Here is a 12,124-nt window from a genome sequence, read left to right on the forward strand (position 1 = left end):
TAAATTCTGCGTGCAAATGATTAAATCTGAGAATCACAAGAACATCTTGGCTAATGCTCCAGATTCACATGGGCAGGGAACAGAGGAGCAGAAAAGGTACAGGCAGTACTTGATCATCTTGAGCAGAGAGTGGTTATGTCATTTTACTCCCGACCTTGCTTATCAACCCTCAGCTCAGGGTTAGCCTACTTAGGGAAACAGATGGAACAGGGGAGCAGGGAGGATGAGAACCTGAGTGCTGGAGGGTCCTACAGCGCGCCGGGGTACTTTGATGTCAAAGCCGCTCTTGGGGTCCTTCTCGCCTCGCAGGGCTGGGTCGTTGAAGGGTTCATGCCCCGTCTCCCAGTCGCACACGGTCTTCCTGATGGCCTGCAGGACACTAAACAGTCCCATCAAGTCATCAGTGAGGTACAGAGTGCTGACACCCTTACCACTTTAAAAATCACAGCATTGCCTCACCTAACACACACCTCTCAGGACAGCCAATTCTCAAACGTGATTTCCTCTGGGGGCGGTGGAGGACATGGTAATGGACCAAGTCAAAGCAAAACTTTGGATAGATCATTTTCTGGGGGGTATTACTAGCCCCAAAAGATCTGACTTAGCTGCAGTTTGCATCAATTAATCTGAAAGTGATGTTTTATTTCCTGAACACTGAGTCATGCAAAAGGTGGCAGGAGACAAACCACAAATATCCACCCAGGGAGCTGAAACTCAACTTCCCCTGGCTGATTCCCTGATTTCTAACAGGAACATGTCACCAACACAACTGTACGAACTGGGCCTATGTCTCAGACACATGTGGAACACGTTCCCATTCCCACCAGGGCTCTACCATATGGAGAGCCCCCCAACCCCCACCACAAGCAGGGGTAGATGTACCTATGTGCCTATCCTATCACCTCGTGGGGAAAGCTCTGGCTAAAACCTGAGTTACTCTTAGACTACACTTCACATTTCCCATGTGGTGAGCCTCCCATTATGGCAAACATGAGCAAAATGGGAAGACTAACAGTATCAAATTTTATTAGTGCAAAAAGTCATACCAAGCCAGGTGTAAAACATCAATTATAAAGCAACAAAATGAAATCAATATATTTGTGAGCCCCAGTAAGCTTCATTTTACATAGATGTCTCTGAAAGACAACTTGAAAAGGCTGTATTTTTTTTTAATTAACATATAATGTATTACTTGTTTCAGGAGTACAGGTCTATGAATCATCAGTCTTATACAATTCACAACACATACCCTCCCCAATGTCCATCACCCGCGCACTCCATCTCTTAGGCTCTCCTTCCCTCCAGCAACCCTCAGTTTGTTTCCTGAGATTAAGAGTCTCTTAGGGTTCATCTCCCTCTCTGGTTTCATCTTGTTTCATTTTTCCCTCCCTTTCACTATGATCCTCTGTCTTGTTTCTCAAATTCCTCAAATCAGTGAGATCATATGATAACTGTCTTTCTCTGATTGACTATTTCATAAAAGGCTATGTATTAAGAGTAAACTAGCTCAAGATCACTACAGGATCTCTGCGATATCTGTGTTAGTCTCTGACCAATTTGTAGGATAGGTCAAAAGGAACAGAAGCAAAAATACTGAAGATGACACACTTGAGATGGGAAATCTGATACTGGGCTTCCTGTCCCCACAAGCCCGGTGATAAGAATCACTAAACAGATATTGAGACACTCTCCTGCCCCAAGATAAACACACCCTTGACCCTGCATCCCTACTGCTCAGACATTCTGTAGTCGATTTATTACACGTTGCTCAGGTGAATAGTTGGACCTATCACATCACATTTAGAGAAAAATCCCTGGAAGGGCATCTTCTGGAGGAGGTTGAAGATAAATGCACTGAGCATATCTAACTATATAGTTGTTTAATCTTAAACTGATTCTACAGCTTCAGACTCTGAGCTCACAGGGAGGTATTACACTGAGGCTGACCTCTGGATGACGTTCTTCTTCTTCTTGATGGCCTGTCTGAGTGGTTCCCGAAGGGTAACCTGGGAAAAGTCCTGCAGTGCAGCATAGACAGTGTGCCGGATGGCATGGTTGAAAACACTCTCCATCCTGCCCATCAGCACCTGCAGACCTTTGATCATGGCAATCACCTGCAGAGGGAGACGTAACTGTCAGTGTGGTGGATGGTGACAGGAAATGGCTCCTTCTCAGGGGATACCAAGTTGCACCTGGAAGCTGCCTCTCCCTCAAACACAGCACCTCTGTCTGGCTTCCCAGGTTTCTGCTCAGAAGCTGCTGCCAGTAACTCTTCTCAAGAGCTGTGAGCTTAGCTCTATATCAGCAGCTGTCCATATGCCTGGGTCTGACACCATTAGACCATGAGTGCCTTAAGGACAGTGATGGATCTGCTTAGCTTGGCATGGAGCTAACAGGAGCGTTTAGTAACTCACTCAGAATACTCCCAAATGCATAAGGATATATCCCTATGAAGGACTTTAAAGGAAAAAGAATTAAAAAGATTCATGAAAGCATGTATGTTATTAGCTGGAAAAGAAAGAAGTTTTTTAGAGTTGATAGCCCAAATCCCATCTATTAAACAGTAACAGTATGCTGAATTAATAGGCACATAAAGGCCTGGAAGAACATATATACTAAAATGCTTAAACTTCATCTCTGTGATAGCATCACAGACACTATAATGTCCTCATGTGTTCCATTCATTTGCTTTAGGGATTTGTTAGGTGTTCTCTAATAAGGAAAAAAAGAGGCATTTTTATGAAAGGAAAAAAAAAAAAAAAAAAAAAAAGCAAATACCCCAAATCAAATTCAAACAGAACTGAATTCAAATTCAAATCAACTTGAAAAAAATACTATATATTCAAATTTATGGGATGTAGGAAAAGGTATGCTAAAAAAGTAAATTTTGAACTCTAGAGGCATACATTAGGAAACAAAAATTATTATTATTATTCTGACAATAATAATCTAATAGTCATCATAAACCTGTAAAAAGAACAGGAAAATACACCTTCCCCAAATTAGAGGGAAATAAATACTGACAAGTAAAAATTAACGAAACAGAAAACAAGCATATCATAGAAGGTGATCAACAAGGGCATCTGGGTGGCTCAGGTCACCATCCCTGGGTCCTGGGATCCAGCCCCACATTGGGCTCCCTGCTCAGTGGGAAGTCTGCTTCTCCCTCTCCCACTCCCAGTTTGTGTTGCCTCTCTTGCTGTCTCTCTTTCTCTCTGTCAAATAAATAAATAAATAAATAATCTTAAAAAAAAAAAGAAGTTAATCAACAAAGATAAAGCTATTTTAAAAAAATAAGTAAGTAAATAATAGAATTGACAAATTTCCCGAAGGACTAATCAAGAAAAACACAGGCAAAGGCACAAACTATGAGCATTAAGAATAAAAAGGGGGGCATTGTCACAGAGTTTACAGATAGTAAGAGATTATGTGACTATATCAGCACAGGATAAACATACAGATCAATGGAATAGAAACAGACATTTACAGTCAACTGATTTTCAACAACTGTGTGAAAACAATTCAAAAGAGAAATATTATTTTTTCAACAAACAGTATCGACATGCAAACAATGAAGTTGGTCTCCTGTGCAGGACCGGGTTAACTGCTGAGGCCTGGGATGATGAAACCCTCCATATACCCAGGAAAGACCTGTTTTCAGGACTGGCCCTTGGCCAGCTCCAAGGGATTGAGCTCTCAGCCCTGGGACTATCCTGCCTAAATAAAGTGTCTGTGTACACCCAAGGCTCTGGACCATTGCAGTACCAGTGTTTATGACAATAATGTAATTTATGGTGAACAGCTATATTTGCACTGGGAGTCTGGAGTCTGAGTAGTTCAAATCAATCACGAAGTTGTGTTGCATGCCAACAGTACTGACCCCCAATAAAAAACCTGGACACTAAGATCTTGGGTAAGCTTCCCTAGATGGCAACACTTTCCACGAGTTGCCACCCCTCTCTGCTGGAAAAATTAAGCACATCCTGCATAACTGCCCTAGTACGGGATTCCCAGAAGTTTGCACCTGGTTTCTCCTGGACTTCGCCGATGTACCTTTTGCTGATTCAAATCTGTCTCCTTTCACTGTAATAAATTATAATCTCGAGTAAAACAGCTACTCAGTCCTATGAGTCCCTCTAGCAAATCAAGCCCGAGAGCAGTTTTGGGAATCTCTAACATAGCCCCTACCTCACACCATACTAAAAAATTAACTCAGAATGAATCACACATTTAAACTGAAGAGGCAAAACTGTAAAATTCTTAGAAGAAAACATAAGAGTAAATCTTCATTACCTGGGTTGGGAAATGGCTTCTTAGATATGATATCAAAAGCACAAGCAGCAAAAGAAAAAAACAGGTAAACTGAACATAATAAAAATTAAAGACTTTATGCTTCAAAGGACCCCATTAATAAGGTAAAAAGACAACCAAAGAATGGAAGAATATAAATCATATGTCTGAAAAGAAACAAACTCTTATCTAGAATACATAGAGAACTTAATAAGATAAATAATCCAATTAAAAAATGGACAAAAGGGCGCCTGGGTGGCTCAGTGGGTTGAGCCGCTGCCTTCGGCTCGGGTCCTGATCTCGGGGTCCTGGAATCGAGTCCCGCATCAGGCTCTCTGCTCGGCAGGGAGCCTGCTTCCTCCTCTCTCTCTCTGCCTGCCTCTATGCCTACTTGTGATCTCTGTCAGATAAATAAATAAAATCTTTAAAAATAAATAAATAAATAAAAATGGACAAAAGATCTGAATAAACATTTCTCCAAAGAAGATATATAAATTGCCAATAAGCATATGAAAATACACTCATCATCATAGTTTTTAGGAAAATGTGAATAAAATCATAATGAGATACATTTCACATGTGATAGGATGGCTAGAATCAATCAGACAGACAATAACAAGTGTTGCTAAAGATTCAGAGCAAGTAGAAGCCTCATACACTATTGGTAGGAATATAAAATAGTGCTGCCACTTGGGAAAACACATCTGGTAGTTTTTCAAAATGTGAAATAAATAGAGTTACCATATGACCCAGCACTTCTACTACTGGATGTATCTTGAAAAGAAATAAAAACATGCATTCATAAAAACTAGTATACAAAAGTTAATAGAAGCATTGGTCTTTTTTTTTTTTTTTTAAGATTTTATTTATTTATTTGTCAGAGAGAGAGAGGAAGAGAGCAAGCACAGGTAGACAGAGTGGCAGGCAGAGGCAGAGGCAGAAGTGTAAGGGCCTGGTTGGCCAGAAGGAGTCATTTTGTGTTTATGTAGTGAACTTAGATTGACCCCGCCCGTCCCAGAGGAACTTACTTGCAAAGCCTAGATACAAGGTCGGGTCAGGCCAGGCCAGGTGAAGACATCCAATCAGTGGGGCACGCATATATCTACTAGGGTAAACTGAAGTTCAATTGGGCACCCGTGTGTTACCTAGCAGTTTTTTTTCTGTGTGGCAGACTTAGCATGACTGTGCAGTGTTTTCTGTGTATTGCAATCTCATTAGCCGCCTGTGTATAGCCCGGCTAAACTACCTCTATAAAAGTTAGTCTGTGAGGCTGGGAGGGGTGGCCTCTTTGCAAGAGACGGCCCTGACTGGTCAGTTTGATTCTCGATGCTTGGCGCGAAATAAAGCTTTGCTTGACCTTCACTTTGTATCAGTCTCACTCCTTTGATTATGGACCCTAACAAGAAGCAGGCTTCCTGCCGAGCAAGGAACCCGATGTGGGACTCGATCCCAGGACGCTGGGATCATGACCTGAGCCAAAGGCAGCTGCTTAACCAACTGAGCCACCCAGGCGTCCCAGAAGCATTAGTCTTAATAGAAAAGTAGAAACAGTGTTGGAGGGGATGTGGAGAAAGGGGATCCCTCTTACACTGTTGGTGGGAATGCAAGTTGGTGCAGCCACTTTGGAGAACAGTGTGGAGATTCCTCAAGAAATTAAAAATAGAACTTCCCTATGACCCTGCAATTGCACTCCTGGGTATTTACCCCAAAGATACAGATGTTGTGAAAAGAAGGGCCATCTGTACCCCAATGTTTATAGCAGCAATGGCCACGGTTGCCAAACTGTGGAAAGAACCCAGATGCCCTTCAACGGATGAATGGATAAGGAAGATGGGGTCCATATACACTATGGAGTATTATGCCTCCATCAGAAAGGATGAATATGCAACTTTTGTAGCAACATGGACAGGACTGGAAGAGATTATGCTGAGTGAAATCAGTCAAGCAGAGAGAGTCAATTATCATATGGTTTCACTTATTTGTGGAGCATAACATGCTTATTTGTGGAGCCTGGAGGTCATGGGGAGTTAGAGAGGAGAAGGGAGTTGGGGGGAATTGGAAGGGGAGGTGAACCATGAGAGACTATGGACTCTAAAAAACAATCTGAGGGGTTTGAATTGGTGGGTGGGTGGGAGGTTGGGGTACCAGGTGGTGGCTATTCTAGAGGGCACGGACTGCATGGAGCACTGGATGTGGTGAAAAAATAATAAATACTGTTATGCCAAAAACAAACAAACAAATAAATAAGTAGAAACAACCAAACTAAAAAATCAGCTAAAAGGTAAATAAAAAGTAAATAAAATGGAATGGGATCCATCAATAGAAAGAATAAAATACTGATACATGTGTGAACCCTAAAAACATGATGTTCAGTGAAAGAAGCCAATCACAATTAGCCACGTACTATAGAATTTCATTTATATGAGGTGTTCAGAATAAGCAAATCTACAGTCACAAAGCAGACTAGCAGCTGCCTAGGGCTGAAGGGAGAGAACTGGGGGTGAAGGGTGTGAAGTTTCTTTGTGACATAACAAAAATGTCCTAAATTTGACTGTGACTGTACAACTCTGTGAATATGTATTTTAAAAAGGCACTGAATTTTTATACTTCAGCAGGTTAATTGCATACTGTGTAGAAAAAAAAAACCTGTTACCAAAATAAGATGAGAACTTATTTTGAAAAACTTTATGACAAATGTTAGAAAATTTTAAGATTCTCGGAAAATTCCCTGAGAATTTAACTTACCATGCCTGAAAATACAACTTAACAAAGCTGATACAAATAGAAAGAGAAAATGTACATGGTAAAGAAACTGAATGTTTCAAAAACCATCTCATAAAGGGAAAACTTTACTAGTAAATACTAGCAAACACTGAAAGAAGTAACATGAACCTTATACAAACCCCTTCAGACAATACAAAAAGGGAGCCCCCTATGAATTGTTTTATGAAGCCAGCAACCAGAAAACTAGAATGTAAAGTTATAACTAATGACAGTGTATGTTAATTATACTTAAACAAAAATAAATAAATGAATAAATAAATAGCAAATAGAAGTAAAAAAAAAAAAGTAATGTTACTCTACACAGGTGTGGGCTGTGTGCAGTAATTTCCTTCTCTAAAGTACACTATGAAAAGGGGAAAGGAGAGAGGAAGATGTAAAGGAACTTCCTAACAGAGAAACCTGACAATACATCCTTGGCCAGACAAGCAAGGTCGATACCAACGGTGATGAGTTTGTTAACAGTATGTACTCTTGATGTGATGTGATGGAAATGATGCTTCACACCTCCGTGGTCCAACTTCCTCAAACCTGTAACTCCAATCTAATTATGAGAAAAAGTCACAAAAATACCAACTGAGAAACATTTGACAAAATACCTGACCAGTGCTCCCAAAAACTGTCAAGGTCATCCAAAACAAAGGAAGTCTGAAAAACTCACAACCCAGATGAGCCTAAGGAGATATGATGACTTAATGTAATGTGGGATCTTAGATCAGAACGAAGACATTATGGAAAGACTGAGGAAATACAAATAAAGTATGGACTTTGGTTAATAATAATGTACAATACTGGTTTATTAATTATGACACTAATGTGAATTGTTAACAATAAAGAAAAACGGCTGTGGGATATATAGGAACTCACTGTACCATCTTTGCAATTTTTCTGTAAATCTAAAAATGTTTTAAAATAAAAGGTTTATTTAAAAAAGTGACAGTAAAAGACACTCTCACTCATCAAGTTTGATATAAAAGTCCTAAGCAAAATACTAGCAAACTATATCCAACAATATATAAAGAGGATAATCTGTCATGATTGAGTTGAGTTTAGACCAGGAATGCAAGGAGACCTCAACAACAAATCTGATTTAAAAAAAAAAAAAAAAATGGGGGGAAAAAGAAAACCTACAATCAGTGTAAATTCACCACATTAATGGAATAAAAGAGAAAAGTCACAGAAGTACTTTACAAAGTGTTTAATAGAATTAATATCAACTCAAAATCTCTTAGCAAACAAGGAATGGGAGGCAAGTTTCTTTATCTGATGAGAAGTGGCTATAAGAAACCTACGGCAAGGTGCGTCTGGGTGGTTCAGTCGGTGACGCATCTGCCTTGGGCTCAAATCATGATCCTGGCGTTCTGGGATCAAGCCCTTCATCAGGCTCTCCCTGCTTAGAGGGTTGTCTGCTTTTCCCTCTTCCTCCTCTGACCCTCCCCCTGCTTGTGCTCTCTCTCTCAAATTAAAAAAAAAAAAAAAACCCTATAGCGAACACATTATATGAAAGGTTGAAAGCCTTCCCTTTGAGATGAAGAACAAGACAAGGATGGCTGGTGCCTCCTATTTAACAAATAGGGGTCTGACCCCTTGTGATTAAAAACATAAAAATGGAAAGTTGGGACAAATAAAACTGCCATCATTTTCAGGTGATGATTATACTGGTAGAAAATCCAATGGATAATTTGTTACAATTAACAAATACTTTAGACAGGTTGGTAGATAACTGAAAAAAAAATACAAAAAAAAGAAAAAATACAAAAAATAATTTTCATTCTAAATACCAATGACAAACATTTAGAAAAAACTTAAAACATTATCATCTAATACCCAAATGCCTAGAAATAAAGCTAACAAAAGATTTTTAAGAGTTTTACAGATTACAAAAGAGAAATTAAAGAGAATCTAAATAAATGGAGGGATATACCATGTTCATAAAAGGCTTAATATTCTATATTTATCAATTCTCCCTAACATGACCTATATATTTATTCATATCCCCATTAAAAATTTCAACAGATTTCACTTGAGATATGAAAAAATCATTCTAAAATGTATATGAAAATACAAACAGCAAGAATAACCAAGGAACTCTTAAAGACAGAAAAGCTTACTTTACCAGACACAGAATCAGCTATAGTAATTAAGACAGAGGGGCATGAGAACAAGGATAGACCAACTGACCAACAGATTAGAACAGTGAGAAAAACACATCCATACATGAATGGTTACTTAACTGACAACAAAGGTGAGAGAGAGCAGTGGAGGCAGAGTGTTTTAAAAACTAACTTCGGAAGATAGCGGAGAAGTAGCAAGCTGAGACTGCTTCAGCTAGCCGGAGATCAGCTAGATAGCTTATCTAAAGATTGCAAACACCTGAAAATCCATCGGCAGATCGAAGAGAAGAAGAACAGCAATTCTGGAAACAGAAAAACAACCACTTTCTGAAAGGTAGGACCGGCAGAGAAGTGAATCCAAAGCGACGGGAAGACAGACCCCGGGGGGGGAGGGGCCGGCTCCCGGCAAGCGGCGGAGCAACCGCGCACAAAATCAGGACTTTTAAAAGTCTGTTCCGCTGAGGGACATCGCTCCAGAGGCTAAACCGGGGCGAAGCCCACGCGGGGTCAGCGTGGCCTCAGGTCCCGCAGGGTCACAGAAGGATCGGGGGTGTCTGAGTGTCGCAGAGCTTGCGGATATTGGAACGGGAAAGCCGGCTACAGAGACAGAGCTGACAATAAGCTCGCAGCTCCGTGTTACCTTGAACCGGTCGCAGGCTCGGTGAGCTCGGAGCGCGGCCGGAGGTCAGGCAGACGGGAGTAACTGGACCCTGTTCTCTGAGGGCGCACTGAGGAGTGGGGCCCTGGGCTCTCGGCTCCTCCGGGCCGGAGACCAGGAGGCCGCCATTTGTATTCCCGTCCTCTGGAACTCTACGGAAAGCGCTCAGGGAACAAAAGCTCCTGAAAGCAAACCCGAGCGGATTACTCACCCCGACCCCGGGTAAGGGCGGTGTAATTCCGCCTGGGGCAAAGACACTTGAGAATCACTACAACAGGCCCCTCCCCCAGAAGATCAACAAGAAATCCAGCCGAGACCAAGTTCACCTACCAAGGAGTGCGGTTTCAATACCAAGGAGAGCAGCAGAATTCCAGAGGAGGAGAAAGCCAAGCACGGAACTCATGGCTTTTTTCCTGTGATTTTTTTTAGTCTTGCAGTTAATTTAATTTTTTCTTTTTCATTTTTTTTTTTCTCGCCTTCGGGTAAAATTTTTTTTTTTTTTAACTGTTACCTTTTTCTTTTTTAACGATTTTTTACTAGTTTATCTAATATATATATATATTTTTTTTACATTTTTCTTAGGTGTTTTCTTTTTTAAAAAATTCTTTTCTTTTCTTTTCTTTTTTTTTTCTTTTTCTTTCTTCCTTTTTGAACCTCTTTTTATCCCCTTTCTCCCCACTCACGATTTTGGATCTCTTCTAATTTGGTTAAAGCATATTTTCCTGGGGTTGTTGCCACCCTTTTAGTATTTTACTTGCCCCTTCATTTACTCTTATCTGGACAAAATGACAAGACGTAAAAATTCAACACAAAAAAAAGAACAAGAGGCAGTACCGAAGGCTAGGGACCTAATCAATACAGACATCGGTAATATGTCAGATCTAGAGTTCAGAATGACAATTCTCAAGGTTCTAGCCGGGCTCGAAAAAGGCATGGAAGATATTAGAGAAACCCTCTCGAGAGATATAAAAGCCCTTTCTGGAGAAATAAAAGAACTAAAATCTAACCAAGGTGAAATCAAAAAAGCTATTAATGAGGTGCAATAAAAAATGGAGGCTCTCACTGCTAGGATAAATGAGGCAGAAGAAAGAATTAGTGATATAGAAGACCAAATGACAGAGAATAAAGAAGCTGAGCAAAAGAGGGACAAACAGCTACTGGACCACGAGGGGAGAATTCGAGAGATAAGTGACACCATAAAACGAAACAACATTAGAATAATTGGGATTCCAGAAGAAGAAGAAAGTGAGAGGGGAGCAGAAGGTATGCTGGAGAGAATTATTGGGGAGAATTTCCCCAATATGGCAAAGGGAACGAGCATCAAAATTCAGGAGGTTCAGAGAATGCCCCTCAAAATCAATAAGAATAGGCCCACACCCCGTCACCTAATAGTAAAATTTACAAGTCTCAATGACAAAGAGAAAATCCTGAAAGCAGCCCGGGAAAAGAAGTCTGTAACATACAATGGTAAAAATATTAGATTGGCAGCTGACTTATCCACAGAGACCTGGCAGGCCAGAAAGAGCTGGCATGATATTTTCAGAGCACTAAACGAGAAAAAAACATGCAGCCAAGAATACTATATCCAGCTAGGCTATCATTGAAAATAGAAGGAGAGATTAAAAGCTTCCAGGACAAACAACAACTGAAAGAATTTGCAAATACCAAACCAGCTCTACAGGAAATCTTGAAAGGGGTCCTCTAAGCAAAGAGAGAGCCTACAAGTGGTAGATCAGAAAGGAACAGAGACCATATACAGTAACAGTCACCTTACAGGCAATACAATGGCACTAAATTCATATCTCTCAATAGTTACCCTGAATGTGAATGGGCTAAATGCCCCTGTCAAAAGACACAGGGTATCAGAATGGATAAAAAAACAAAACCCATCTATATGTTGCCTCCAAGAAACACATTTTAAGCCCGAAGACACCTCCAGATTTAAAGTGAGGGGGTGGAAAAGAATTTACCATGCTAATGGACATCAGAAGAAAGCAGGAGTGGCAATCCTTATATCAGATCAATTAGATTTTAAGCCAAAGACTATAATAAGAGATGAGGAAGGACACTATATCATACTCAAAGGGTCTGTCCAACAAGAAGATTTAACAATTTTAAATATTGTTTAAAATGTGGGAGCAGCCAACTATATAAACCAATTAATAACAAAATCAAAGAAACACATCAACAATAATACAATGATAGTAGGGGACTTTAACACTCCCCTCACTGAAATGGACAGGTCATCCAAGCAAAAGATCAGCAAGGAAATAAAGGCCTT

General features: G+C 40.3%; 1 protein-coding gene across 1 annotated transcript in view; it reads right to left on the reverse strand.

The window, feature by feature from the left end:
• The window catches only part of CYFIP1 (cytoplasmic FMR1 interacting protein 1), a 126,725-nt gene that overhangs the window by 46,907 nt on the left and 67,694 nt on the right, over positions 1 to 12,124 (reverse strand). The window contains exons 14-15 of the mRNA XM_013059421.2: positions 1,948 to 2,114; positions 232 to 379 (exon numbers count right to left, since the gene is read on the reverse strand). Of these exons, the coding sequence (XP_012914875.1) occupies positions 232 to 379; positions 1,948 to 2,114 (315 nt within the window). The remainder of the gene's footprint in view (positions 1 to 231; positions 380 to 1,947; positions 2,115 to 12,124) is intronic.

Source organism: Mustela putorius, unplaced genomic scaffold, assembly GCF_011764305.1.
Source record: "Mustela putorius furo isolate JIRA1106 unplaced genomic scaffold, ASM1176430v1.1 tig00003972_pilon_pilon_pilon, whole genome shotgun sequence".
Classification (NCBI taxonomy): Eukaryota; Metazoa; Chordata; class Mammalia; order Carnivora; family Mustelidae; genus Mustela; species Mustela putorius.